Source organism: Humulus lupulus, chromosome 4 (genome assembly GCF_963169125.1).
Source record: "Humulus lupulus chromosome 4, drHumLupu1.1, whole genome shotgun sequence".
NCBI lineage: Eukaryota > Viridiplantae > Streptophyta > Magnoliopsida > Rosales > Cannabaceae > Humulus > Humulus lupulus.
The window spans coordinates 249,364,134-249,389,913 of record NC_084796.1 but is presented as its reverse complement, the minus strand read 5'-3'; the positions used below and the strand labels follow the sequence as shown (position 1 = coordinate 249,389,913).

The 25,780-nt window shown below is 31.2% G+C and overlaps 2 protein-coding genes and 3 long non-coding RNA genes across 7 annotated transcripts; 3 read left to right on the top strand and 2 right to left on the bottom strand.

Annotated features, from left to right (window-relative positions):
- Positions 1-124: 124 nt before the first annotated feature.
- LOC133831669 (uncharacterized) lies at positions 125-11,219 on the bottom strand. Of its 2 annotated transcripts, none has more exons than XM_062262041.1 (7): positions 10,712-11,219; positions 10,535-10,617; positions 10,235-10,297; positions 10,042-10,143; positions 9,805-9,870; positions 1,084-1,159; positions 125-972 (listed from the first exon to the last, which is right to left on the bottom strand). In XM_062262041.1, the coding sequence occupies exons 1-7, from the start codon at positions 11,043-11,045 to the stop codon at positions 467-469; spliced, it is 1,230 nt and encodes a 409-aa protein (XP_062118025.1). In that variant the 5' UTR covers positions 11,046-11,219; the 3' UTR covers positions 125-466. The 2 variants fall into 2 exon arrangements, with proteins under 2 accessions (XP_062118025.1, XP_062118024.1); XM_062262040.1 differs by lacking the exons at positions 9,805-9,870; positions 10,042-10,143; positions 10,235-10,297; positions 10,535-10,617; positions 10,712-11,219 and adding exons at positions 2,183-2,248; positions 2,422-2,523; positions 2,621-2,683; positions 2,921-3,003; positions 3,098-3,603 and having other exon boundaries at positions 126-972.
- On the top strand, positions 5,508-7,199 carry LOC133829538 (uncharacterized). The gene is made up of 2 exons (XR_009891827.1): positions 5,508-5,576; positions 6,563-7,199. It is a non-coding gene; the product is annotated as an uncharacterized LOC133829538 (long non-coding RNA).
- Positions 11,220-13,132: 1,913 nt separating the features above from the next.
- Positions 13,133-14,811, top strand: LOC133829537 (uncharacterized). The gene is made up of 2 exons (XR_009891826.1): positions 13,133-13,190; positions 14,177-14,811. It is a non-coding gene; the product is annotated as an uncharacterized LOC133829537 (long non-coding RNA).
- Positions 14,812-16,414: 1,603 nt separating this feature from the next.
- LOC133829535 (uncharacterized) lies at positions 16,415-18,607 on the bottom strand. Of its 2 annotated transcripts, none has more exons than XM_062259242.1 (5): positions 18,129-18,607; positions 17,952-18,034; positions 17,652-17,714; positions 17,459-17,560; positions 16,415-17,287 (listed from the first exon to the last, which is right to left on the bottom strand). In XM_062259242.1, exons 1-5 carry the CDS (start codon positions 18,460-18,462, stop codon positions 17,171-17,173), a joined length of 699 nt encoding a protein of 232 aa, XP_062115226.1. In that variant the 5' UTR covers positions 18,463-18,607; the 3' UTR covers positions 16,415-17,170. The 2 variants fall into 2 exon arrangements, with proteins under 2 accessions (XP_062115226.1, XP_062115227.1); XM_062259243.1 differs by having other exon boundaries at positions 17,482-17,560.
- A 1,278-nt stretch (positions 18,608-19,885) lies between these two features.
- LOC133831668 (uncharacterized) lies at positions 19,886-22,085 on the top strand. Its single transcript, XR_009892545.1, has 2 exons — positions 19,886-20,038; positions 21,419-22,085. It is a non-coding gene; the product is annotated as an uncharacterized LOC133831668 (long non-coding RNA).
- The last annotated feature ends 3,695 nt before the right edge of the window (positions 22,086-25,780 follow it).

Genomic DNA, 25,780 nt, shown 5'->3' with positions numbered 1-25,780 from the left:
CAATATACACGGTCACAAAAAAAAATTGCACCGAAAAACTATTCACAGGTCGAGAACACATAGAACCCGACCAACAGGGCTTAAAGTGAAAAGAAAAAAACCAAATTCTTAAACGTCCACCAAACATGGCCTTCTTTTGCAAGCCTCAATTAACATTAATCGTATTTCAATTAGAGATGACTTGCTCTTTGATTCTAAACCCTTGAGCCATGACAAAATGATATGACAAGAACTGTAAGCACTTTTCACATAACACAATTTTACTGCCAGATTTACAATGAGTATGTAAAATTTCTAGTTTCTGCAACAATTTTTAGAGCAAAAACCTTACCTATTTCTTGGTCCTATGCACATATCAAGAACAAAAACCTTACCACTCTTTACTTGAGAAAAATCAATTCTCCTTGCCTTGATATGATCATGACAGAAGAAAAAAAACCCTATCAAAGTAAAGTAGATCATTACCTCAATCATCAAATGCGGAAAGCAAATCCAGCTGCTCATCTGTCCAATCTGGGATTGGGATTCCTGAAACCGTCAGCTCTTTTGGTTCTTTACTACCAAATTCCACATCAGGTTCTCTGTCACCAGGGACTTCAACCAAGTTTTCTAAAGTAATTGTGGTTGCGGTTTTGGTGCAGCGCGATAAATAGTCTGCTTCAGATGGTTCGCAGTCGCTAGGCTGTTCATCTGTCACCATCACTTCGTCGTTAGAAAGTGTACTGCCTAAAACCGTAGTGTTTGTGCTTCCATTAGCCACGACTCGTCCCATGAATAACGATTCTTTCTCGGCACTACCAGTTGAGTCTCTGCAGCCTTCATTGCTAAAGCTGCTGTTCTCTGGAAGATCTACTACTCTGCTCTTATTCAGACTTCCTCTTATCTCAAAGTTTTTCATCAGATTATTCATAATTCCTTTAGTTCTCTTCTGTGAAATCACTGGTTCAGCTATATGTGATGTTTCATTGCTCTCTGTTGCAATATACGAAATTAGAGAACCGATGGATAACAAGTGTGTTTGAAGAAAGGGACATTCACAAAAAGAGAGACATAAGTAAGATCACACATGAAATTGCTACCAACCTGAATTTTCTGCAGCATATCTCAATGACGGAGCATAATTCTGTTCAATGGGAGGGCCACTATCCTTTGAAATGACCTGATAGTTATCAACATGTAGAGAGAAAAATGAATGACTCCTTTTTTAGTGATGAATGTGAACACCCACAAACTTTTTTCCTTCTTTATATTGAAAATGAAAAAAATACAGATAAACAATTAAATATTTGTATGTTGTTTGTGAGGGAGAATGGGTTTATGCTTTTATGATATCTTCTGGCTTGCATAGTGCCCTTCTAACCTTTCTCTTTCTCATCACAAACATAACTAAAGAAGACCCCAAGTTCAGTCTTAATCACAATCATGTGGCCAACGAGTAATGAGCTTCTAAATTTGTTGGTATACCATTTTCTATGTATATAATATGAAGCAGTTGAAGGTAATGCAAAGGCTAGAAGACGAGAAAAGGTACTCACGTGAGAATGAAATAAGAGAATACGAAAATGCTACACAATATTGCTATGCTGAATGAGAAACAATTACAAAGGTAATACAACAGCCACATATGGCCCGAGGAATCAATGTACACAGAACAATAAGAAACATACATCTTTCCTAAGGGTAGTACCACTTATCAAACAAGAATAGTGAGAACTATATACACAAAGCCCTTAATGAATACAAACCGCAAGATGATTAATAATTTAAATGTCACTAACTCTAACAGTGGAATATCCTGCCACCTGTGGAGAAAAGTAATTAACTAGTATATCCTAACCAGCATAGAATTACATTATCAGCCTTCAAACTATTGATAAGTCTCTCTTAAGGATTTCTCAATTAGTTTAGCATCTCGGTTCAGTCCATCAATCACTTAGAAATATTTGCAAGAATTCTTAGCCACCCTAAAACCATCGTGTGACCTTTAAAACCACAATCTGTTTGCTATAAGTTCATTCTTCACCAAATTTTTTTCAAGACTTAGAATAGATGAATGTAAGAGCTTGAAGTATTATGACAATTATTTTGCTAGAATGTAATTAATCAATTATTAGACATCTATTTATAGAGTTTACCTCCATATCAATAGTTGGCTAATTAGCAAGAACAAAAAGAAAAATACCTTGATCACATTATTCAAGGTAATGTTGAGATAGAATGCAGAGCGTAAAGGAGCGAACACAGCTACCTGAAGAGGAAAAAAAGGGTTCAATAATTCTACCAGTCTCACCATGGTTGCTGTTAAATATATTTATAGTCGAAAAACACAATGGAGCTATAATGGGACAACGACATAGGTGTGATTAACATTCATGCAAAGAAGCATTAATTATGAGAATAAAATAAAGAATGAAACAAAACCTTTTGGAGAATCAAAACGGTACCAATGGATATGTTCTTCCCAAACTCTCCTTCCGAAAGAACTTTGCGGTGGATGCTAGCTCCTATTGTACCTGTAGGATCCTGAAATCCAATCTTCAGTGGCACGGCCATGTCGGCATAAATGGTATAGTGAACACTTAACAATAAATTCATATAAAGTTATGTTCAACCGCCTTACCTTAAGAGTTACCATCAAACCACCAAGACCATTTGGAGTACATGACTTGACTATAGCAACAACCTAATATATTCAATCCAGAGAAATTAGTGGATTAAGTTGAAGAAAAGAGAGACAAAAACTACGTCAAATGCAACGGCGCAGATTACTATTATCTAGGTTTTATCATTTCACCCCATTTAGAAAGTAAAACTCTTTGAAGACTCAACACTATTTTCTCAGCAACCAAACAGAATTCAAAATTCCAATTTGCAGCATTACACAAACAATTCAGAAATGAAGAAATCGCAAATACAATACCCGAGCTACTCTGTCATTATGAAACCCATTCTTGATAGAACTCAAAGGCGTTCCAGGAATTGTACAATTATCATCCACCATACCTAATTCAAACAAACAAAACACATTAAAAAAAAAAACCATAATCCACCAATCCACAAAAATTCTAATACATTTGGAGAAACACAGTTCGCACACCATTTGTTCGCAGAAAATCCAAAGCGGAAAGCCATGGATTAGCCCTGAAATCATCGTCATCACGAACATCGCCATTTTCAAGAACCCTCTTAATATACTCCTGAGTGGGGATAGAATCCTCATCGCGTGCGGCACCGTAGAATAAACCGTCCCCTCGAGCTTTCCGTTGCATGGCGGATTGTACGGCTCCGGCGGGGCCAGGAATGAGGAACGGCGCCGGAGAAGAAGAGGGGTTGGGGTGAGAGAGAACAGAGAGGCTTTGGCGCTTGCAAGGTCTGAGAAAGGGAACTTCGGAGTCGTCTACGTCTAGAGCTTCCCACTGTTCATCTTCCATTTTTGGGGATTTTGCCGCCTAAAATGGATGCGGTCGACTCTCCACTCGTTGATCTGAAAAACGCGGGAGTTTGGGAGAGAAATTAAACTTGATTTTCGTTAACAATGTTGAAGGGCTTTTTGGACATTTGCAACACCCTATTTTTATAAAAAAAAATGAATATAAAATATATCTTTTTTTGTTATTAATTTATACTCTTTTTTTTTCTAATTTTTTTTTTCTTTTTCAAGTTTAAGAACTCAATTATGTGTTGTCATAAATATTTTTATCCTCATATGCACTTGCTACTTCTGTTACTAGTATCTTAGGTGAGCGTTTTTAGACTGATTCTTGTTCTCGTTTGTTATGTTCACCTGTAACAATTGATTTTATTTGATAATTCCCATCCTTTTCTTAAAAAATATATATATTTCCGCCCTACGACATTTTTTATGGTCCTCCCATCTAAGAATTTAACTAATTTGCACTTCTCATATCTTGAATGAAATACAAATATTATGTTTGATTTGAAGAAATCCAACGTGCAATGGAAGAAGAAAATATGTAATTAAATTAAGGCATATTGAAAGAATCTTAATATGGTTATGTGCTTTGTCTATAAAGAAGCTTAGAACCTATTAAGATTCATATTCATAGATAAGATAAAAGAAAAAACATTGAGAAGAAATAGAGATTAAGGAAACCATTCACTCAATGCATTCGTGCTAGACATACATTTTGGTCCCAATTTCACATGTTTTTCTTCTAAATTGCTCATGATGAGAGTTATCCCTCCAAATAACATAAAAAATGAACTATAAACACAAAAACAATGAATTATAAATATGAGTAAATGGTGAAAATAACTTATATTTTGGAATTATTTTGTACTCTTACCTAATTTTAATAATTTTTTGCAAAATGACATTTATCTAAAATTTCGACCAGTTGTCTAAAAATTTCGACTAGATCTGAAATTTTCGACTACCTTTTTGAAATTTTTTGACCCTCTATTTGGAGTGTCGGAGACCATTTTGTAAAAAAATATCAAAACCAAATCAAAGTGAAAAATGAATTTAAAAAATAAATTATTTTGCCGGGAGACCCTATTATATTTTTCAAGTGTACTTTTTTTATGCTATCATTCCATTCAAAGATCGTGTCTGAGTATAATTAGTAGGGATGTAAATGGGGCGGGTTTGCCCCGCCCCGCTTCTGCCCCGCAAATATTTTGCCCCGCCCCAATTAGTTTCTTGGAGCGGGGCGGGTCTGCCCCGCCCCATTAGCTCTATTTAACTTTTTTTGTTTTTAAGAAACATTAAATTATAATTTTAGAATTTTTCCCAAGCCTAAATATTATTTTTTATTGTAATCTTTATATTTTACACTTGGTATCAACTACACCATCAAATATTATATTTTGTTTTTTTATTTTAAAATTTACAAAATAAATACAAGAATAAGGATGAATTATATAAAACATATTTTTCAATATTTATAATTATTTCTAGTCTATATAGAATTAAAAATATTATAAACCACATATAAAATGTCAATTTTACGTACTACGTATATAAGTAGCATGAGAGAATTGGGTTAGAGTATAAAAAAAAAAAATCAAGGCGGGGCGGCCCCACCCCATTTAAATTCCTAGTCCCACCCCGCCCCGAATTCCGCCCCATTTTTACCAGGGCAAAGATGCCCCGTCGGGTCGGTCCCCGCCCCACCTCAGTGCCCCATTTTGCCATGCCTAATAATTAGGCTAGACCCACGTTTAGACCTCCACCCTAAAGGGTCTCCAAAGAAAAATTATTTTATGTGTTAAATTTGGAAAAATAATATATTTTTTCTTGGAAAAATAAAATTGGTCTGAGACATGTGTTATATAATATAATATACATATATATTTATGAGTGCCTGCCTTCTATCTTCCACGCACGCATCACGTGCTTGCATTCCCACTAGAGTTTGTAAAAGCTAGAAGATCCAATCTTGAGTGGAAGTGGGGGTAATTTACAATATTGACCCTTCTTTATGTTATCTGAATAAAGAATATTGTAAAAGAAAAGGTACCCTTATATTAATTCATTGCTTTTTAAATTTCAAAAGCACTATTTTCTTTCCAAAATAACAAGTAGATCTTCCAATACTGGGTTTTCTCTACAAGTAAGCTCCTTAATTATATGAACTCTCCCACTTTTCTTATGAATTTTTCTGTTTTTATATTTGTTCTATATATATATAATTGTCATTTGAATCAACAAGTTCATTTTTTTTTTCTTATTATTGTTTGAAACTCTGAGATTTAGGAAGAAAAAAAAACTCCAAATGGTTTCATTTTTTCTTGATTAGATCCAGAGAAAAATGAGAGGTATTTTTAGCAAAAACAAGAGTTCGATCAATTCAGTATCATTTTATAAAAGAAATTTAAAGAAAAAAGAGAAAAAGAAAAGGAAGGATTAAAAATTTTCTCAGTAAAATCCATGTTAATCACAAACAAAGCCATGGAACAAAAAAGTTTAATGATGAGATCTGGAGAGTGGTACTAGGTAAATTTGACCACTACAAAACCATAATCTGTAATAATTAAGTACAATGCATTATTTATGTATTAAATGGATTATAGTAAGTAGAATATATTTTTTGATTTGGGTTTTTGTGTTGCGAATTTGGTTAATAGTTCATGTAAGAATGGGGAAAGTGGTTTATAAGTAAAATGATGTGTATGGTAAGAAGTATGGGTAACTAATTGATAATGAATGTAGTAACATATGCTTTTATAAATTGTTGAATATAACAATGTTGAAAGTGGTCTAAAAGTAATAAAATGGGGTGCATGGTAAGAAAAATTGGGTTCTATCTCAAAACAAATTGGTGATAAGTAGAGTAGTACATGTTTTTATAAAGTGTTGAATATATTTACACATTTTTCATGTGAGATATTTTCTCTAATATTTTCCGTCGAGATGGTGACTATTTTTGCCCAATTTTGGATGTGTTTACTCGTTAGAGTTTTCTTAGGCTCATGATACTGTTAGAATGTATAAAATGGTCTAGAAGTAGAATGAGATGCATAGTAAGAATTATAAGATTTCATCTCAAAACCAACTACGACCACGACCTTGTTTTGACTGATGTTTAAAATAATACAGCAATGGAAGACCAAATTGCCGCCATAAAAAGCAAGATTGACGCCATAGAAGTCAAGATTGATGCCATTGAACAAAAGCTTAATGGGTTGGTGAATTCTTTGAAAATGAATGAAGATGTAGCTGATCTACAAGCTAGACTTGGCAATGAGTTGAACGGACTTTTTGGCTTGAGTGCCACAAATATCTGTCGAGCCATCAATGTTCTAGCTACAAGACATGATTTGCTTAGGGTTTTCTTTGGTTTGCCTTTTCACATGAAGATATTATATATCGAGAACCTTTCAGTTGGTGGACCAAGAGTGATATAGCTATATATACATACATTAACTCTTCCATGATGGAAATGTTGTTTGGTCCATGTCATTTTGTATGCATACATACCTTTTTAAAGAATAAGTTAAGTAGAAGGGTTATTACGTCGAACAAGAGAATGACCTAATATCCTCCGTGAGTGTTTCGGAAAATATTACGTCGTTCCTAGATTGGCGTAATAAAGCTTTCATATATATATATATATTATTGGGAATATATTTATTTGTATATTATATTTTAGCGTGATATATGTTTGAATCTTGTATTACGAATAATATTTGTGTGATGCTCTAAAATAATAAAATTGATATATAATGGTACTCTAGCCTTTATTTTGTAATAAATTTTTTAATATGATGATAATCAAATTACCCAAAGTAATGGAAATATTACATTAAAATATATAAAAAAAATATTCTAATTAGGGGTGCACACAAGTTAGATTTAGCGAGTTTCGGGTAGTCGGGTTCAAATTTGAGGGGGACAATATTGAAACTCATTTGAAATGCATTTTGAATTTTTTCATGTTTCAGGTTTCAGATCAATGGATGTTGGGTTTAGAGTTTCAAGCATGTTTTGAGCCTTAGACAAATAATTTACAAAAATACCATTTTTTAAATAGGGTTGACGTACTAGATGAAGACTCCAATAAAAAAAAAATACAATTTCCCTTAAAATTAAAAAAAATAATACAATTTCTTCACATTTACACTACACAGTACACAATACATATTAAAGCAACACATAATTAATTTGAAATTGTAGCATAAACCAAATCAAAGCCAAATAATATTACATATAACATATATCAATTTCTTATACTTTTTAGGATGGATATGTTCATTCTTCGTAATTGTACTTTCTTGAATAAAAATTCAGTCTATTCTTACTATATATATATATATATATTTATAAGGAGTGATTACAACGCATCTTTTTTTTTTGCAACACCGGTACATTCTTTTTCTATTTCGGTACCTGAATAGTTATAATCTAAATTTTTTTTATATAATTGTGTACATTATAGATTTCTAGAACATCTTACAAATTTTCAAGAAATTCTGAATAAATTATGATACCGAAACAGGGTCTAAACTTTCTGTTGCACGCGTGATTGTTTTTTTGTGTACGCGTGTAAAATTTGACAGTTTGAACTCTGTTTTCAGCTTCGTAAACTATTCAGAATTTCTTCAAAATTTACAGGATATTCTAAATATGTACACTGTCATATAAAAAAATTTGGGATTATATCTATCTAAGTATCAAAATAAAAAGAAGATGTAATGATATTGCAAAAAAAAAAATACCTTGTATTCGTTCCTTATATTTATATTACATATAACATAACTAATATATGGCAGATAATATTCCCTGTGCAAAAGTGGTGCCCTCACCATAAATAAATATAATTAAAATGTACATTTTATTAAAAGAAATATAGGGTAGACTAATGGGTGTAATAAATGTACTGCTATTTGGCCTCATCAACCGTAATATATATATATATATTAAACACTTGAAGCTCTTTAGTTCAAAACAAAGTAGATATCTCATACCAACAATTCAAGTAACGCTATAGTATAAATACTTAAGTTTATATAATTGTTGCACTTAAATACTTAATTTTTAATTTTTGTAGCATATAAATTAAAAAAAAAGTTTAGTTTTGTTAAAAAAATTACTATTTATGCTACAAATATTAAAAGTTAAATATTTAAGTGCAACAATTATATAAACTTATGTATTTATGCAGGCAATATCCCTAATTATAAAATTTGGTAGTTGCCTATTAAATATGATATATGATACAAATTGTCCTCCAAAAATTGCAGGTAATAGTGGCTAGTGTCATATACAATAATACAGATGATGTGATGTATGATAATTAATGTAATTTAATATACTCTCATAAATATATTTATTTATGTCTAGTATAAAGTTTAGAGTGTTGACCTGATAGTTATCAACACGTAGAGAGAAAAATGAATGACTCCTTTTTTAGTGATGAATGTGAACCCCCACAAACTTTTTTCCTTGTTTACATTGGACGTAAATATTGAAAATGAAAAAAATACAGATAAACATTTAAATATTTGTATGTTGTTTGCGAGGGAGAATGTGTTTATGCTTTTATGATATCTTCTGGCTTGCATAGTGCTCTTCTGCCCTTTCTCTTTCTCATCACAAACATAACTAAAGAAGACCCCAAGTTCAGATTTAATCACAATCATGTGCCCAACGAGTAATGAGCTTCTAAATAGAAGACGAGAAAAGGTACTCACCTGAGAATGAAATAAGAGAATACGAAAATGCTACACAATATTGCTATGCTGAATGAGAAACAATTACACAAAGGTAATACAAGAGCCACATATGGCCCGAGGAATCAATGTACACAGTTCAATAAGAAACATACATCTTTCCTAAGGGTAGTACCACTTATCAAACAAGAATAGTGAGAACTATATACACAAAGCCCTTAATGAATACAAACCGCAAGATGATTAATAATTTAAATGTCACTAACTCTAACAGTGGAATATCCTGCCACCTGTGGAGAAAAGTAATTAACTAGTATATCCTAACCAGCATAGAATTACATTATCAGCCTTCAAACTATTGATAAGTCTCTCTTAAGGATTTCTCAATTAGTTTAGCATCTCGGTTCAGTCCATCAATCACTTAGAAATATTTGCAAGAATTCTTAGCCACCCTAAATCCATCGTGTGACCTTTAAAACCACAATCTGTTTGCTATAAGTTCATTCTTCACCAAATTTTTTCAAAACTTAGAATAGATGAATGTAAGATCTTGAAGTATTATGACCATTATTTTGCTAGACCGTAATTAATCAATTAATAGACATCTATTTATAGAGTTTAACTCCATATCAATAGTTGGCTAATTAGCAAGAACAAAAAGAAAAATACCTTGATCACATTATTCAAGGTAATATTGAGATAGAATGCAGAGCGTAAAGGAGCGAACACAGCTACCTGAAGAGGAAAAAAAGGGTTCAATAATTCTACCAGTCTCACCATGGTTGCTGTTAAATATCTTTAGAGTCCAAAAACACAATGGAGCTATAATGGGACAACGGCATAGGTGATTAACACTCATGCAAAGAAGCCTTAATTATGAGAATAAAATAAAGAATGAAACAAAACCTTTTGGAGAATCAAAACGGTACCAATGGATATGTTCTTCCCAAACTCTCCTTCCGAAAGAACTTTGCGGTGGATGCTAGCTCCTATTGTACCTGTAGGATCCTGAAATCAAATCTTCATTGGCACGGCCATGTCTGCATAAATGGTAACACTTTACAATAAATTCATAAAAAGTTATGTTCAACAGCCTTACCTTAAGAGTTACCATCAAACCACCAAGACCATTTGGAGTACATGACTTGACTATAGCAACAACCTAATATATTCAATCCAGAGAAATTAGTGGATTAAGTTGAAGAAAAGAGAGACAAAAACTACGTCAAATGCAACGGCGCAGATTACTATTATCTAGGTTTTATCATTTCACCCCATTTAGAAAGTAAAACTCTTTGAAGACTCAACACTATTTTCTCAGCAACCAAACAGAATTCAAAATTCCAATTTGCAGCATTACACAAACAATTCAGAAATGAAGAAATCGCAAATACAATACCCGAGCTACTCTGTCATTATGAAACCCATTCTTGATAGAACTCAAAGGCGTTCCAGGAATTGTACAATTATCATCCACCATACCTAATTCAAACAAACAAAACACATTAAAAAAAAAAACCATAATCCACCAATCCACAAAAATTCTAATACATTTGGAGAAACACAGTTCGCACACCATTTGTTCGCAGAAAATCCAAAGCGGAAAGCCATGGATTAGCCCTGAAATCATCGTCATCACGAACATCGCCATTTTCAAGAACCCTCTTAATATACTCCTGAGTGGGGATAGAATCCTCATCGCGTGCGGCACCGTAGAATAAACCGTCCCCTCGAGCTTTCCGTTGCATGGCGGATTGTACGGCTCCGGCGGGGCCAGGAATGAGGAACGGCGCCGGAGAAGAAGAGGGGTTGGGGTGAGAGAGAACAGAGAGGCTTTGGCGCTTGCAAGGTCTGAGAAAGGGAACTTCGGAGTCGTCTACGTCTAGAGCTTCCCACTGTTCATCTTCCATTTTTGGGGATTTTGCCGCCTAAAATGGATGCGGTCGACTCTCCACTCGTTGATCTGAAAAACGCGGGAGTTTGGGAGAGAAATTAAACTTGATTTTCGTTAACAATGTTGAAGGGCTTTTTGGACATTTGCAACACCCTATTTTTATAAAAAAAAATGAATATAAAATATATCTTTTTTTGTTATTAATTTATACTCTTTTTTTTTCTAATTTTTTTTTTCTTTTTCAAGTTTAAGAACTCAATTATGTGTTGTCATAAATATTTTTATCCTCATATGCACTTGCTACTTCTGTTACTAGTATCTTAGGTGAGCGTTTTTAGACTGATTCTTGTTCTCGTTTGTTATGTTCACCTGTAACAATTGATTTTATTTGATAATTCCCATCCTTTTCTTAAAAAATATATATATTTCCGCCCTACGACATTTTTTATGGTCCTCCCATCTAAGAATTTAACTAATTTGCACTTCTCATATCTTGAATGAAATACAAATATTATGTTTGATTTGAAGAAATCCAACGTGCAATGGAAGAAGAAAATATGTAATTAAATTAAGGCATATTGAAAGAATCTTAATATGGTTATGTGCTTTGTCTATAAAGAAGCTTAGAACCTATTAAGATTCATATTCATAGATAAGATAAAAGAAAAAACATTGAGAAGAAATAGAGATTAAGGAAACCATTCACTCAATGCATTCGTGCTAGACATACATTTTGGTCCCAATTTCACATGTTTTTCTTCTAAATTGCTCATGATGAGAGTTATCCCTCCAAATAACATAAAAAATGAACTATAAACACAAAAACAATGAATTATAAATATGAGTAAATGGTGAAAATAACTTATATTTTGGAATTATTTTGTACTCTTACCTAATTTTAATAATTTTTTGCAAAATGACATTTATCTAAAATTTCGACCAGTTGTCTAAAAATTTCGACTAGATCTGAAATTTTCGACTACCTTTTTGAAATTTTTTGACCCTCTATTTGGAGTGTCGGAGACCATTTTGTAAAAAAATATCAAAACCAAATCAAAGTGAAAAATGAATTTAAAAAATAAATTATTTTGCCGGGAGACCCTATTATATTTTTCAAGTGTACTTTTTTTATGCTATCATTCCATTCAAAGATCGTGTCTGAGTATAATTAGTAGGGATGTAAATGGGGCGGGTTTGCCCCGCCCCGCTTCTGCCCCGCAAATATTTTGCCCCGCCCCAATTAGTTTCTTGGAGCGGGGCGGGTCTGCCCCGCCCCATTAGCTCTATTTAACTTTTTTTGTTTTTAAGAAACATTAAATTATAATTTTAGAATTTTTCCCAAGCCTAAATATTATTTTTTATTGTAATCTTTATATTTTACACTTGGTATCAACTACACCATCAAATATTATATTTTGTTTTTTTATTTTAAAATTTACAAAATAAATACAAGAATAAGGATGAATTATATAAAACATATTTTTCAATATTTATAATTATTTCTAGTCTATATAGAATTAAAAATATTATAAACCACATATAAAATGTCAATTTTACGTACTACGTATATAAGTAGCATGAGAGAATTGGGTTAGAGTATAAAAAAAAAAAATCAAGGCGGGGCGGCCCCACCCCATTTAAATTCCTAGTCCCACCCCGCCCCGAATTCCGCCCCATTTTTACCAGGGCAAAGATGCCCCGTCGGGTCGGTCCCCGCCCCACCTCAGTGCCCCATTTTGCCATGCCTAATAATTAGGCTAGACCCACGTTTAGACCTCCACCCTAAAGGGTCTCCAAAGAAAAATTATTTTATGTGTTAAATTTGGAAAAATAATATATTTTTTCTTGGAAAAATAAAATTGGTCTGAGACATGTGTTATATAATATAATATACATATATATTTATGAGTGCCTGCCTTCTATCTTCCACGCACGCATCACGTGCTTGCATTCCCACTAGAGTTTGTAAAAGCTAGAAGATCCAATCTTGAGTGGAAGTGGGGGTAATTTACAATATTGACCCTTCTTTATGTTATCTGAATAAAGAATATTGTAAAAGAAAAGGTACCCTTATATTAATTCATTGCTTTTTAAATTTCAAAAGCACTATTTTCTTTCCAAAATAACAAGTAGATCTTCCAATACTGGGTTTTCTCTACAAGTAAGCTCCTTAATTATATGAACTCTCCCACTTTTCTTATGAATTTTTCTGTTTTTATATTTGTTCTATATATATATAATTGTCATTTGAATCAACAAGTTCATTTTTTTTTTCTTATTATTGTTTGAAACTCTGAGATTTAGGAAGAAAAAAAAACTCCAAATGGTTTCATTTTTTCTTGATTAGATCCAGAGAAAAATGAGAGGTATTTTTAGCAAAAACAAGAGTTCGATCAATTCAGTATCATTTTATAAAAGAAATTTAAAGAAAAAAGAGAAAAAGAAAAGGAAGGATTAAAAATTTTCTCAGTAAAATCCATGTTAATCACAAACAAAGCCATGGAACAAAAAAGTTTAATGATGAGATCTGGAGAGTGGTACTAGGTAAATTTGACCACTACAAAACCATAATCTGTAATAATTAAGTACAATGCATTATTTATGTATTAAATGGATTATAGTAAGTAGAATATATTTTTTGATTTGGGTTTTTGTGTTGCGAATTTGGTTAATAGTTCATGTAAGAATGGGGAAAGTGGTTTATAAGTAAAATGATGTGTATGGTAAGAAGTATGGGTAACTAATTGATAATGAATGTAGTAACATATGCTTTTATAAATTGTTGAATATAACAATGTTGAAAGTGGTCTAAAAGTAATAAAATGGGGTGCATGGTAAGAAAAATTGGGTTCTATCTCAAAACAAATTGGTGATAAGTAGAGTAGTACATGTTTTTATAAAGTGTTGAATATATTTACACATTTTTCATGTGAGATATTTTCTCTAATATTTTCCGTCGAGATGGTGACTATTTTTGCCCAATTTTGGATGTGTTTACTCGTTAGAGTTTTCTTAGGCTCATGATACTGTTAGAATGTATAAAATGGTCTAGAAGTAGAATGAGATGCATGGTAAGAATTATAAGATTTCATCTCAAAACCAACTACGACCACGACCTTGTTTTGACTGATGTTTAAAATAATACAGCAATGGAAGACCAAATTGCCGCCATAAAAAGCAAGATTGACGCCATAGAAGTCAAGATTGATGCCATTGAACAAAAGCTTAATGGGTTGGTGAATTCTTTGAAAATGAATGAAGATGTAGCTGATCTACAAGCTAGACTTGGCAACGAGTTGAACGGACTTTTTGGCTTGAGTGCCACAAATATCTGTCGAGCCATCAATGTTCTAGCTACAAGACATGATTTGCTTAGGGTTTTCTTTGGTTTGCCTTTTCACATGAAGATATTATATATTGAGAACCTTTCAGTTGGTGGACCAAGAGTGATATAGCTATATATACATACATTAACTCTTCCATGATGGAAATGTTGTTTGGTCCATGTCATTTTGTATGCATACATACCTTTTTAAAGAATAAGTTAAGAAGAAGGGTTATTACGTCGAACAAGAGAATGACCTAATATCCTCCGTGAGTGTTTCGGAAAATATTACGTCGTTCCTAGATTGACGTAATAAAGCTTTCATATATATATATATTATTGGGAATATATTTATTTGTATATTATATTTTAGCGTGATATATGTTTGAATCTTGTATTACGAATAATATTTGTGTGATGCTCTAAAATAATAAAATTGATATATAATGGTACTCTAGCCTTTATTTTGTAATAAATTTTTTAATATGATGATAATCAAATTACCCAAAGTAATGGAAATATTACAATAAAATATATGAAAAAAATATTCTAATTAGGGGTGCACACAAGTTAGATTTAGCGAGTTTCGGGTAGTCGGGTTCAAATTTGAGGGGGACAATATTGAAACTCATTTGAAATGCATTTTGAATTTTTTCATGTTTCAGGTTTCAGATCAATGGATGTTGGGTTTAGAGTTTCAAGCATGTTTTGAGCCTTAGACAAATAATTTACAAAAATGCCATTTTTTAAATAGGGTTGACGTACTAGATGAAGAGTCCAATAAAAAAAATATACAATTTCCCTTAAAATTAAAAAAAATAATACAATTTCTTCACATTTACACTACACAGTACACAATACATATTAAAGCAACACATATAATTAATTTGAAATTGTAGCATAAACCAAATCAAAGCCAAATAATATTACATATAACATATATCAATTTCTTATACTTTTTAGGTTGGATATGTTCATTCTTCGTAATTGTACTTTCTTGAATAAAAATTCAGTCTATAAGGAGTGATTACAACGCATCTTTTTTTTTTGCAACACCGGTACATTCTTTTTCTATTTCGATACCTGAATAGTTATAATCCAAATTTTTTTTTATATGATTGTGTACATTATAGATTTCTAGAACATCTTACAAATTTTCAAGAAATTCTAAATAAATTATGATACCGAAACAGGGTCTAAACTGTCTGTTGCACGCGTGCCTGTTTTTTTGTGTACGCGTGTAAAATTTAACAGTTTAAACTCTGTTTTCGGCTTCGTAAACTATTCAGAATTTCTTCAAAATTTACAGGATATTCTAAATACCTACAATATACACTGTCATATAAAAAAATTTAGGATTATATCTATCTAAGTGTCAAAATAAAAAAAAGATGTACTGATATTGAAAAAAAAAAAATACATTGTATTCGTTCCTTATATTTATATTACATATAACATAACTAATATATGGCAGATAATATTCCCTGTGCAAAAGTGGTGCCCTCACCATAAATAAATATAATTAAAATGTACATTTTATTAAAAGAAAAATAGGGTAGACTAATGGGTGTAATAAATGTATTGCTATTTGGCCTCATCAACCGTACTTTATATATATATATATATATATTAAACACTTGAAGTTCTTTAGCTCTTTAGTTCAAAACAAAGTAGATATCTCATACCAACACTTCAAGTAACGCTATCTTGATAGCATAAATACTTAAATTTATATAATTGTTGCACTTAAATACTTAATTTTTAATTTTTGTAGCATATAAATTAAAAAAAAAAGTTTAGTTTTGTTAAAAAAATTACTATTTATGCTACAAATATTAAAAGTTAAGTATTTAAGTGCAACAATTATGTAAACTTATGTATTTATGCAGGCAATATTCCTAATTATAAAATTTGGTAGTTGCCTATTAAATATGATATATGATACAAATTGTCCTCCAAAAATTGCAGTAGTGGCTAGTGTCATATACAATAATACAAATGATGCGATGTATGATAATTAATGTAATTTAATATCCACTCTCATAAATATATTTATTTATGTCTAGTATAAAGTTTAGAGTGTTGACCTGATAGTTATCAACATGTAGAGAGAAAAATGAATGACTCCTTTTTTAGTGATGAATGTGAACCCCCACAAACTTTTTTCCTTGTTTACATTGCACGTAAATATTGAAAATGAAAAAAAAATACAGATAAACATTTAAATATTTGTATGTTGTTTGTGAGGGAGAATGCGTTTGTGCTTTTATGATATCTTCTGGCTTGCATAGTGCCCTTCTACCCTTTCTCTTTCTCATCACAAACATAACTAAAGAAGACCCCAAGTTCAGTCTTAATCACAATCATGTGGCCAACAAGTAATGAGCTTCTAAATTTGTTGGTATACCATTTTCTATGTATATAATATGAACCAGTTGAAGGTAATGCGAAGGCTAGAAGACGAGAAAAGGTACTCAAGTGAGAATGAAATAAGAGAAAAGTAATCAACTAGTACATCCTAACCAACATAGAATTACTTTATCAGCCTTCAAACTATTGATAAGTCTCTCTTAAGGATTTCTAGATTGCTTTAGCATCTCGGTTCAGTCCATCAATCACTTAGAAATATTTGCAAGAATTCTTAGCCACCCTAAATCCATCGTGTGACCTTTAAAACCACAATCTGTTTGCTATAAGTTCATTCTTCACCAAATTTTTTCAAAACTTAGAATAGATGAATGTAAGATCTTGAAGTATTATGACCATTATTTTGCTAGACCGTAATTAATCAATTAATAGACATCTATTTATAGAGTTTAACTCCATATCAATAGTTGGCTAATTAGCAAGAACAAAAAGAAAAATACCTTGATCACATTATTCAAGGTAATATTGAGATAGAATGCAGAGCGTAAAGGAGCGAACACAGCTACCTGAAGAGGAAAAAAAGGGTTCAATAATTCTACCAGTCTCACCATGGTTGCTGTTAAATATCTTTAGAGTCCAAAAACACAATGGAGCTATAATGGGACAACGGCATAGGTGATTAACACTCATGCAAAGAAGCCTTAATTATGAGAATAAAATAAAGAATGAAACAAAACCTTTTGGAGAATCAAAACGGTACCAATGGATATGTTCTTCCCAAACTCTCCTTCCGAAAGAACTTTGCGGTGGATGCTAGCTCCTATTGTACCTGTAGGATCCTGAAATCAAATCTTCATTGGCACGGCCATGTCTGCATAAATGGTAACACTTTACAATAAATTCATAAAAAGTTATGTTCAACAGCCTTACCTTAAGAGTTACCATCAAACCACCAAGACCATTTGGAGTACATGACTTGACTATAGCAACAACCTAATATATTCAATCCAGAGAAATTAGTGGATTAAGTTGAAGAAAAGAGAGACAAAAACTACGTCAAATGCAACGGCGCAGATTACTATTATCTAGGTTTTATCATTTCACCCCATTTAGAAAGTAAAACTCTTTGAAGACTCAACACTATTTTCTCAGCAACCAAACAGAATTCAAAATTCCAATTTGCAGCATTACACAAACAATTCAGAAATGAAGAAATCGCAAATACAATACCCGAGCTACTCTGTCATTATGAAACCCATTCTTGATAGAACTCAAAGGCGTTCCAGGAATTGTACAATTATCATCCACCATACCTAATTCAAACAAACAAAACACATTAAAAAAAAAAACCATAATCCACCAATCCACAAAAATTCTAATACATTTGGAGAAACACAGTTCGCACACCATTTGTTCGCAGAAAATCCAAAGCGGAAAGCCATGGATTAGCCCTGAAATCATCGTCATCACGAACATCGCCATTTTCAAGAACCCTCTTAATATACTCCTGAGTGGGGATAGAATCCTCATCGCGTGCGGCACCGTAGAATAAACCGTCCCCTCGAGCTTTCCGTTGCATGGCGGATTGTACGGCTCCGGCGGGGCCAGGAATGAGGAACGGCGCCGGAGAAGAAGAGGGGTTGGGGTGAGAGAGAACAGAGAGGCTTTGGCGCTTGCAAGGTCTGAGAAAGGGAACTTCGGAGTCGTCTACGTCTAGAGCTTCCCACTGTTCATCTTCCATTTTTGGGGATTTTGCCGCCTAAAATGGATGCGGTCGACTCTCCACTCGTTGATCTGAAAAACGCGGGAGTTTGGGAGAGAAATTAAACTTGATTTTCGTTAACAATGTTGAAGGGCTTTTTGGACATTTGCAACACCCTATTTTTATAAAAAAAAAAAATTGAATATAAAATATATCTTTTTTTGTTATTAATTTATACTCTTTTTTTTTCTAATTTTTTTTTTCTTTTTCAAGTTTAAGAACTCAATTATGTGTTGTCATAAATATTTTTATCCTCATATGCACTTGCTACTTCTGTTACTAGTATCTTAGGTGAGCGTTTTTAGACTGATTCTTGTTCTCGTTTGTTATGTTCACCTTTAACAATTGATTTTCTTTGATAATTCCCATCCTTTTCTTAAAAAATATATATATTTCCGCCCTACGACATTTTTTATGGTCCTCCCATCTAAGAATTTAACTAATTTGCACTTTTCATGAATGAAATACAAATATTATGTTTGATTTGAAGAAATCCAACGTGCAATGGAAGAAGAAAATATGTAATTAAATTAAGGCATATTGAAAGAATCTTAATATGGTTATGTCCTTTGTTTATAATGAAGCTTAGAACCTATTAAGATTCATATGCATAGATAACATAAAAGAAAAAACATTGAGAAGAAATAAAGATTAAGAAAACCATTCACTCAATGCATTCGTGCTAGACATACATTGTGGTCCCAATTTCACATGTTTTTCTTCTAAATTCCTCATGATGAGAGCTGTCTCTCAAAATAACATAAAAAATGAACTATAAACACAAAAATAATGGATTATAAATATGAGTAAATAGTAAAAATAACTTATATTTTAGATTTATTTTGTATTTTGACCTAGTTTCGATAATTTTTTTGCAAAATGACATCTGTCTAAAATTCTGACCAATTGTCTAAAAATTTCAACTAGGTTTGAATTTTTCGACCACCTGTTTAAAAATTTTCGATCACCAGTCTCGAGTGTCGGAAACCATTTTACAAAAAATTATCAAAATTAAGCCAAAAATACAAAATAACTTCAAAAAATAGATTATTTTGCCAAGATACCTTATTATATTTTCCAAGTGTATTTTTTTTATGCTATCATTCCATACATGAATATCAGGATCGTGTCTGAGTATAGATAGGGTAGGCCCAAGCTTAGACCTCCACCTTAAAGAGTCTCCAAATTTAAAAAAAATATATTTTATGGGTAAAATTTGGAAAAATAATATTATTTTCTTTATTTGTGTTGGAAAAATAAAATTGGTATGTTAGACATGTGTTATATATGAGTGCCTGCCTTGTATCTTCCACGCACGCAGCACGTGCTTGCATTCCCACTAGACTAGAGTTTGTAAAAGCTAGAAGATCCAATCTTAAAGTGGGAGTGGGGTAATTTACAATATTGACCCTTCTTTATGTTATCTGAATAAAGAATATTGTAAAAGAAAAGGTACCCTCCCTCCTATTGATTCATTGCTTTTAAATTTCAAAAGCACTATTTTCTTTCCAAACAAACAAGTAGATCTTCCAATACTGGGTTTCTCCACCTACAAGTAAGCTCCTTATATGAACTCTCCCACTTTTCTTGTGTATTTTTCTGTTTTTATATTTGTTCTATATATATATATATATAATTGTCATTTGAATCAACAAGTTCATTTTTTTCTTATTATTAGTTGAAACTCTGAGATTTAGGAAGAAAAAAAAACTCCAAATGGTTTCATTTTTTCTTGAGTAGATCCAGAGAAAAATGAGAGGTATTTTTAGAAAAAACAAGAGTTCGATCAATTTAGTGTCATTTTATAAAAAAAAAATTAAAGAAAAAAGAGAAAAAGAAAAGGAAGGATTAAAATTTTTCTCAGTAAAATCCATGTTAATCACAAACAAAGCCATGGAAAAAAAAAAGGTTTAATGATGGGATCTGGAGGGTGGTACTAGGTAAATTTGACCACTACAAAACCATAATCTGTAATAATTAAGTACAATACATTATTTATGTATTAAATGGATTATAGTAAGTAGAATATATTTTCTGATTTGGGTTTTTGAGTTGCTAATTTGGTTGTAATAGTTTATTTTAGAACGTGGAAAGTGATTTTAGGAGTAGAATGAAGTGCATGATACATGGGGCTGACCAGTGACCAATTGGTAATGAGTATAGTAACTCATGTTCTTATAAATTATTGAATATAACCATAGAATGTGAAAAGTGGTCTAAAAGTAAAATATGGAGCATGGTAAGAAGCATGAGTTCTATCTCAAAATCAATTGGTGATTAGTGGAGTAACACATACTCTTATAAATTGTTAAATATATCCACACTTTCTATGTAAGATATTTTCTCTAACATCCCCCTTGAGATGGTGGCTATTTTTGCCCAATTTTAGATGGTTTACTAGTTAGAGTTTTCTTAGGCTCATAATACCGTTAAAATGTAGAAAGTGGTCTAGAAGTAGAATGTGGTGCATGGTAGGAAACATAAGATTCTATCTCAAAACTAATTGGTGATTAATGACTATTTTTGCTTTTTTGACTCGGTTTTGGATTTGGATCGTATTGTGGTCTGAAAGTAGAATGAAGTGCATGGTAAGAAGCATGTGGTTCTATCTTAAAATTAATTGGTAATGAATTTAGTAACACATGTTCTTATAAATTGTTGAATATATCCACACACTTTCCATGTGAGATATTTTTTCTAACATCCCACCTCAAGATGGTAGCTATTTTTGTCTTTTTGACTCGGTTTTGGATTTGGATCGTTTTGTGGTCTAGAAATAGAATAAGGTGCATGGTAAGAAGCATGAAGTTCCATTTCAAAACCAATTAGTGTTGAGTAGAGTAACACATGCTCTTATAAATTGTTGAATATACCTCACGAGAGATATTTACAATACATAGTTTTTTTATTTTGATTTTTTTATTGATTTTTACAGCAATGGAGCACAAGATTGACGCCATGGCAGTGAAGATTGAGGCCTTGGAGCAGAAGATTAATGGGTTGGTGAATTGTTTGAAAACTAATGAAGATGTAGTTGATCTACAAGCTAGGCTTGGCACTGAGTTGTACAAAATAAAGAACTTGAGTGATGTGGATGCCTATCGAGCCATCAACATTCTAGCCACAAGGCATGATTTGTTGAGGGTTTTCTTTGGCTTGCCTGCTCAGATGAAGAAATCGTATGTTGAGAACCTTGCTACTTATGGACCAAGAACGATATAGCTATACATAAGTTAAGCATAAAAACATTTTGTGAGGCCTTAGATTTATGCCTAACTTGTCAAGTGGATGGATTGTTTGTTCCATGTCCTTTTTGTATGCATGCTTTTCAATGAATCAATTAAGGTTGATTCTATTTTTTTTAGAAATGTTAAAGAGCATCCTAGGGCGCCTAACACCGTATAATATCGCTATTGGTGCAAATATATATCGGGTTTTACATATTTTAATTTGAATAAACTTAAATTAAAGTATGTGAGACTCACTATTAAATTACACCAATAATGATATGACCATAGAGTGCCTTATTGGAAATCTCTTTTTTATAGTCGCTTGTGATCAACTTTATAAATCTAGAATGTTATTTATTTGCACCTCTTCAATTTGAGTCTTTTTATGGACGTTACTTTATGATGTAGAGAATTATTATGTCGGACAAAAGATTGAGTTTATAGACTTGTCGTAATATTTTGGAGGATATTGAATTGTTCCTTGATTGGGCTAATAAGACTTGTATATATTATAAATATTAATGAGAGTATAATTATTTGCACATTGTATTTTAGGGTAATATAGATTTGGATCTTGGTTGGATCTTCTGTCATGCATGATAGTTATTATGTATTGAAAAAATTAGTATAAAATGGTACTTTGTATCTAATTTCCGTCAACAAATTAGTATAAATCTTCTAGATGTATTTTTAAATACAAGAAGACTTAACTGATTTTGTATCGAAACATTTAATGACATAAAAAAAAATTACAACCATTCTTATGTCTATTGGGAGAGTCGGAATTTTAAATTTAAGCAAGTTTTTATCACAGTGCAGCGCTCATTTCATTTTCATTGCGATTGCGCTCATCTCTTTGTGGCTAAGTTAGAATTTTGCTCGAGCATAGTTGCACTACTCACTCACTGCGTTCGTGGGCATCAAATATATAGTTAATGGATGATATAAATACAAGATATAACTATATGCAATCGATACACATTGAACATTGAACTGGATGATTGATAAAATAAAGATTACAACTCTATGTTTAAAATACAAATAAAAAGAGTGAAAATAGAAGAAATGTAGAAATACAAACTCAAAGCAATAATAATACAATAAGGACAATAGAGAAAAATAGGGAAAATAAACTCACACACTTACACCACTTTAAGTATAGAGTAGTGGGGTCACCAATTTGAACAAAGTTCTGGAGTTTTGTCCAAAAGCTTAGGGCCTGTTTGGCATTGTTTTCTATTTTTTGTTTTCAAAGTTGTGTTATCAGAAATGAGAATAGAAAACTGTTTTTGTAGTTTTCAAAAAACAAGAGGTGTTTGATTAATGTTTTCTAAAAATAATTTTTTAGTTTTATTTTTTTTTAAATCTTAAATAAAATATTAACAAATATATTTACAAAGAGAAAAATATTTTAAAAATTTGTAATAGATAATAAGATAAAATAATTTGAAAAAAAATGATAAAAAATAAGAAGTGAGAAAGTAAGAGGAGAAAATTTAAAGAAATAGAAATTGATCCAAGAAAAAATGAGAGAGAATGTGATGAGAAAGAAAGTAAAGATAGAGCAATGAGTAGAGATAAAGTGATGAGAGAGGAAATGACGAGAGAGGAAATGACGAGAGAGAAAAAATAATGAGAGAGAAAATGAGGATATATTAAGTGATGAGAGAGAAAGTAATGTGAAAGAAACTAATGAGAGAAAATTATGTGACAATAAATGATGTGAGAAAAAAAAAGATAGACAAATTTTTTCTGAGAACAATAGAAAAAAACTTTTTGTTGTTTTCAAAATTTTCTGTTTTTTGTAACTTTGTTTTTAAAAATTGTTTTCTGAAAACAACGGTAAACACCCAACTTGTTTTTAAAAAATAATTTTTAGCTTTTAAAAACAAAAAACAGTTTTTTAGTTAAGGTGTCAAACACCCTCTTATTTCCCCTATCTCTAAGCACTAAAATATTCTAAAGTTTATGAAAAAACTCTCTAGAATTATCAAGGGCATGTTTGACATTGTTTTATGTTTTTTGTTTTCAAAATTGTGTTTTCAGAAAAGAGAACAGAAAACAGTTTTTGTAATTTTAAAAAAACAACAGGTGTTTGGTTAATATTTTCTAAAAATAATTTTTTAGTTTTAATTTTTTTAAAAAAAATCTTAAATGAAAAATTAATAAATATATTTACAAAAAATCTTAAATAAAAAATTAATAAATATATTTATAATAGGAAATTTTTTTTAAAAGTTTGTAATAAATATTGAGATAAAATAATGTGAAAGAAAAAATAATGAAAAATAATGAGAGAAATTTTGAGGAAGAAAAATTGAGAAGAGAGAAATTAATGCAAGAAAAAATATGAGAGAAAAAGTGATGAAAGAAATATTAGCGAGAGAGAAAATAAGGATATCAAAAGTTATGAGAGAGAAAGTGATGAGAGATAAATTAATGAGAGAGTAAGTGATGTGAGATAATAATTAAAAAAATTATGTGAGAAACAAAATTGACAAAAAAAAAATTGAGAACAACTAAAAACAACATTTTGTTGCTCTCAGAATTTTCAGTTTTTTGTAACTTTGTTTTTAAAAATTGTTTTATGAAAACAATGTCAAACACTCCTATTTGTTTTCAGAAAACTGTTTTTTAGTTAAGGAGACAAACACCCTCCAAATCTTTGGTGTATTTTCGAGCCAAGTGTTTTGTGGATAGAAAATTAGTTATCGTACAAGTGAACAAGAGTCTTCATTTATAGAGTTAGATCATCAATCGATTTTCAAATTCCACAATCCCTTTTCGGTGCTACCGAACATAAATTGAGTGTTTGTGGAAGTAAAGAGATTCCATAGACATACAATTCTCTTCTACTTTGTTTCTTTGTTTTTGTTTTGTTATTTGATACCATCATTACATAGACATAGACATATACACATATATTTATATCTTTATTTCCACTATAGTTTGTAAAAGTTATATGGCATTTTGAGAGCAAGTATCAATTAACTAGCTTGTGATTCAATCTTGAACCTTTTCTTTATGTTAGGAGAAAGAATAAAGGAGAGGGTTTATATTTTTTTAAATCCTATATTTTGTTCCATTAACTGTTTGGACCCTGTGTTTTGATAAATTATTTTTTGGACCCTATATTTTGTAAAATAGTTAAAATAGAACCCTAAACCCAATTTTGATCAATGATTTCTCAACTAAAATCACAAATAATTTACCAAACTAATAATTCAGAATAAAAATAAAATCATTCTACTTAAAAACTGTATTGTTATATTCAATTTTTTATTTATCAAGAGTTTATGGTTCTATTTTAACTATTTTACAAAACATATAGTCCAAAAAATAATTTGTCAAAACACAGGGTCCAAACAGATAATAGGACAAAATACAGGGTCCAAAAAAATATAAACTCTAATGCAGAAGACAACATACACTACCATTAAATTGATTCATTCATTCCTTTTAAATTTCATAAGCACCATTTTTCTTCCAAAAAACAAGTAGACGATTTCTATATTACAAGTAAGCTCGATCCTTAGTAACTCTCCCAATTTAAATTTTCTTTTCTTATGGATTTTGTTGTTCTATACTTGTTCTATGCTAACATTATATCATATTATTATTTGTTCAATTTGGCATTTTGTGTACTAAAGAAAGAAAAATCTTTGATAGTGAGTTAATCAGTACGAGTAGTATTAAATTATATTATATGTGTTGTGTATAGGTTTATACTAATTTATACTCCTAAGTTTTAGCTAAATACCATATATAACTCCGTGTTTTTGAAAATACCACAACAAATTTTGTGACTGTCGAAAATAACTGGAGATAGCCTTAGACTTAATTCGAGACAAACTTTTTTATAAGGTTTTTTTATTAAAATTCTAAATTACTCTTTAATCGAATTATAATTAAATGATATTGTGCGTTTATATTTGAAAATTTTAATTTATTCTTGATTTTTATATTTATTTTAAGGTTATTTCTGGTACATTTTAGTAATCATATGTCTATTTTAGAAATTTTAAGAATATAGGGTCGTATATGGTATTTAACAAAGCTTAAAGGGT

Bases quoted from the DNA above. Each gene is read 5' to 3' on its own strand.
- LOC133831669 (XM_062262041.1), bottom strand. From the start codon at position 11,045: ATGGAAGATGAACAGTGGGAAGCTCTAGACGTAGACGACTCCGAAGTT. The intron at 9,871-10,041 runs GTTTTGTTTCAT...TTTCCTCTTCAG, and splicing joins CCGTTTTGATTCTCCAAAAG to GTAGCTGTGTTCGCTCCTTT. The intron at 973-1,083 runs GTTGGTAGCAAT...ATATTGCAACAG, and splicing joins ATATGCTGCAGAAAATTCAG to AGAGCAATGAAACATCACAT.
- LOC133829535 (XM_062259242.1), bottom strand. From the start codon at position 18,462: ATGGAAGATGAACAGTGGGAAGCTCTAGACGTAGACGACTCCGAAGTT. The intron at 17,715-17,951 runs GTATTGTATTTG...TGAATATATTAG, and splicing joins ATAATGACAGAGTAGCTCGG to GTTGTTGCTATAGTCAAGTC. The intron at 17,561-17,651 runs GTAAGGCTGTTG...ATTTGATTTCAG, and splicing joins GTTTGATGGTAACTCTTAAG to GATCCTACAGGTACAATAGG.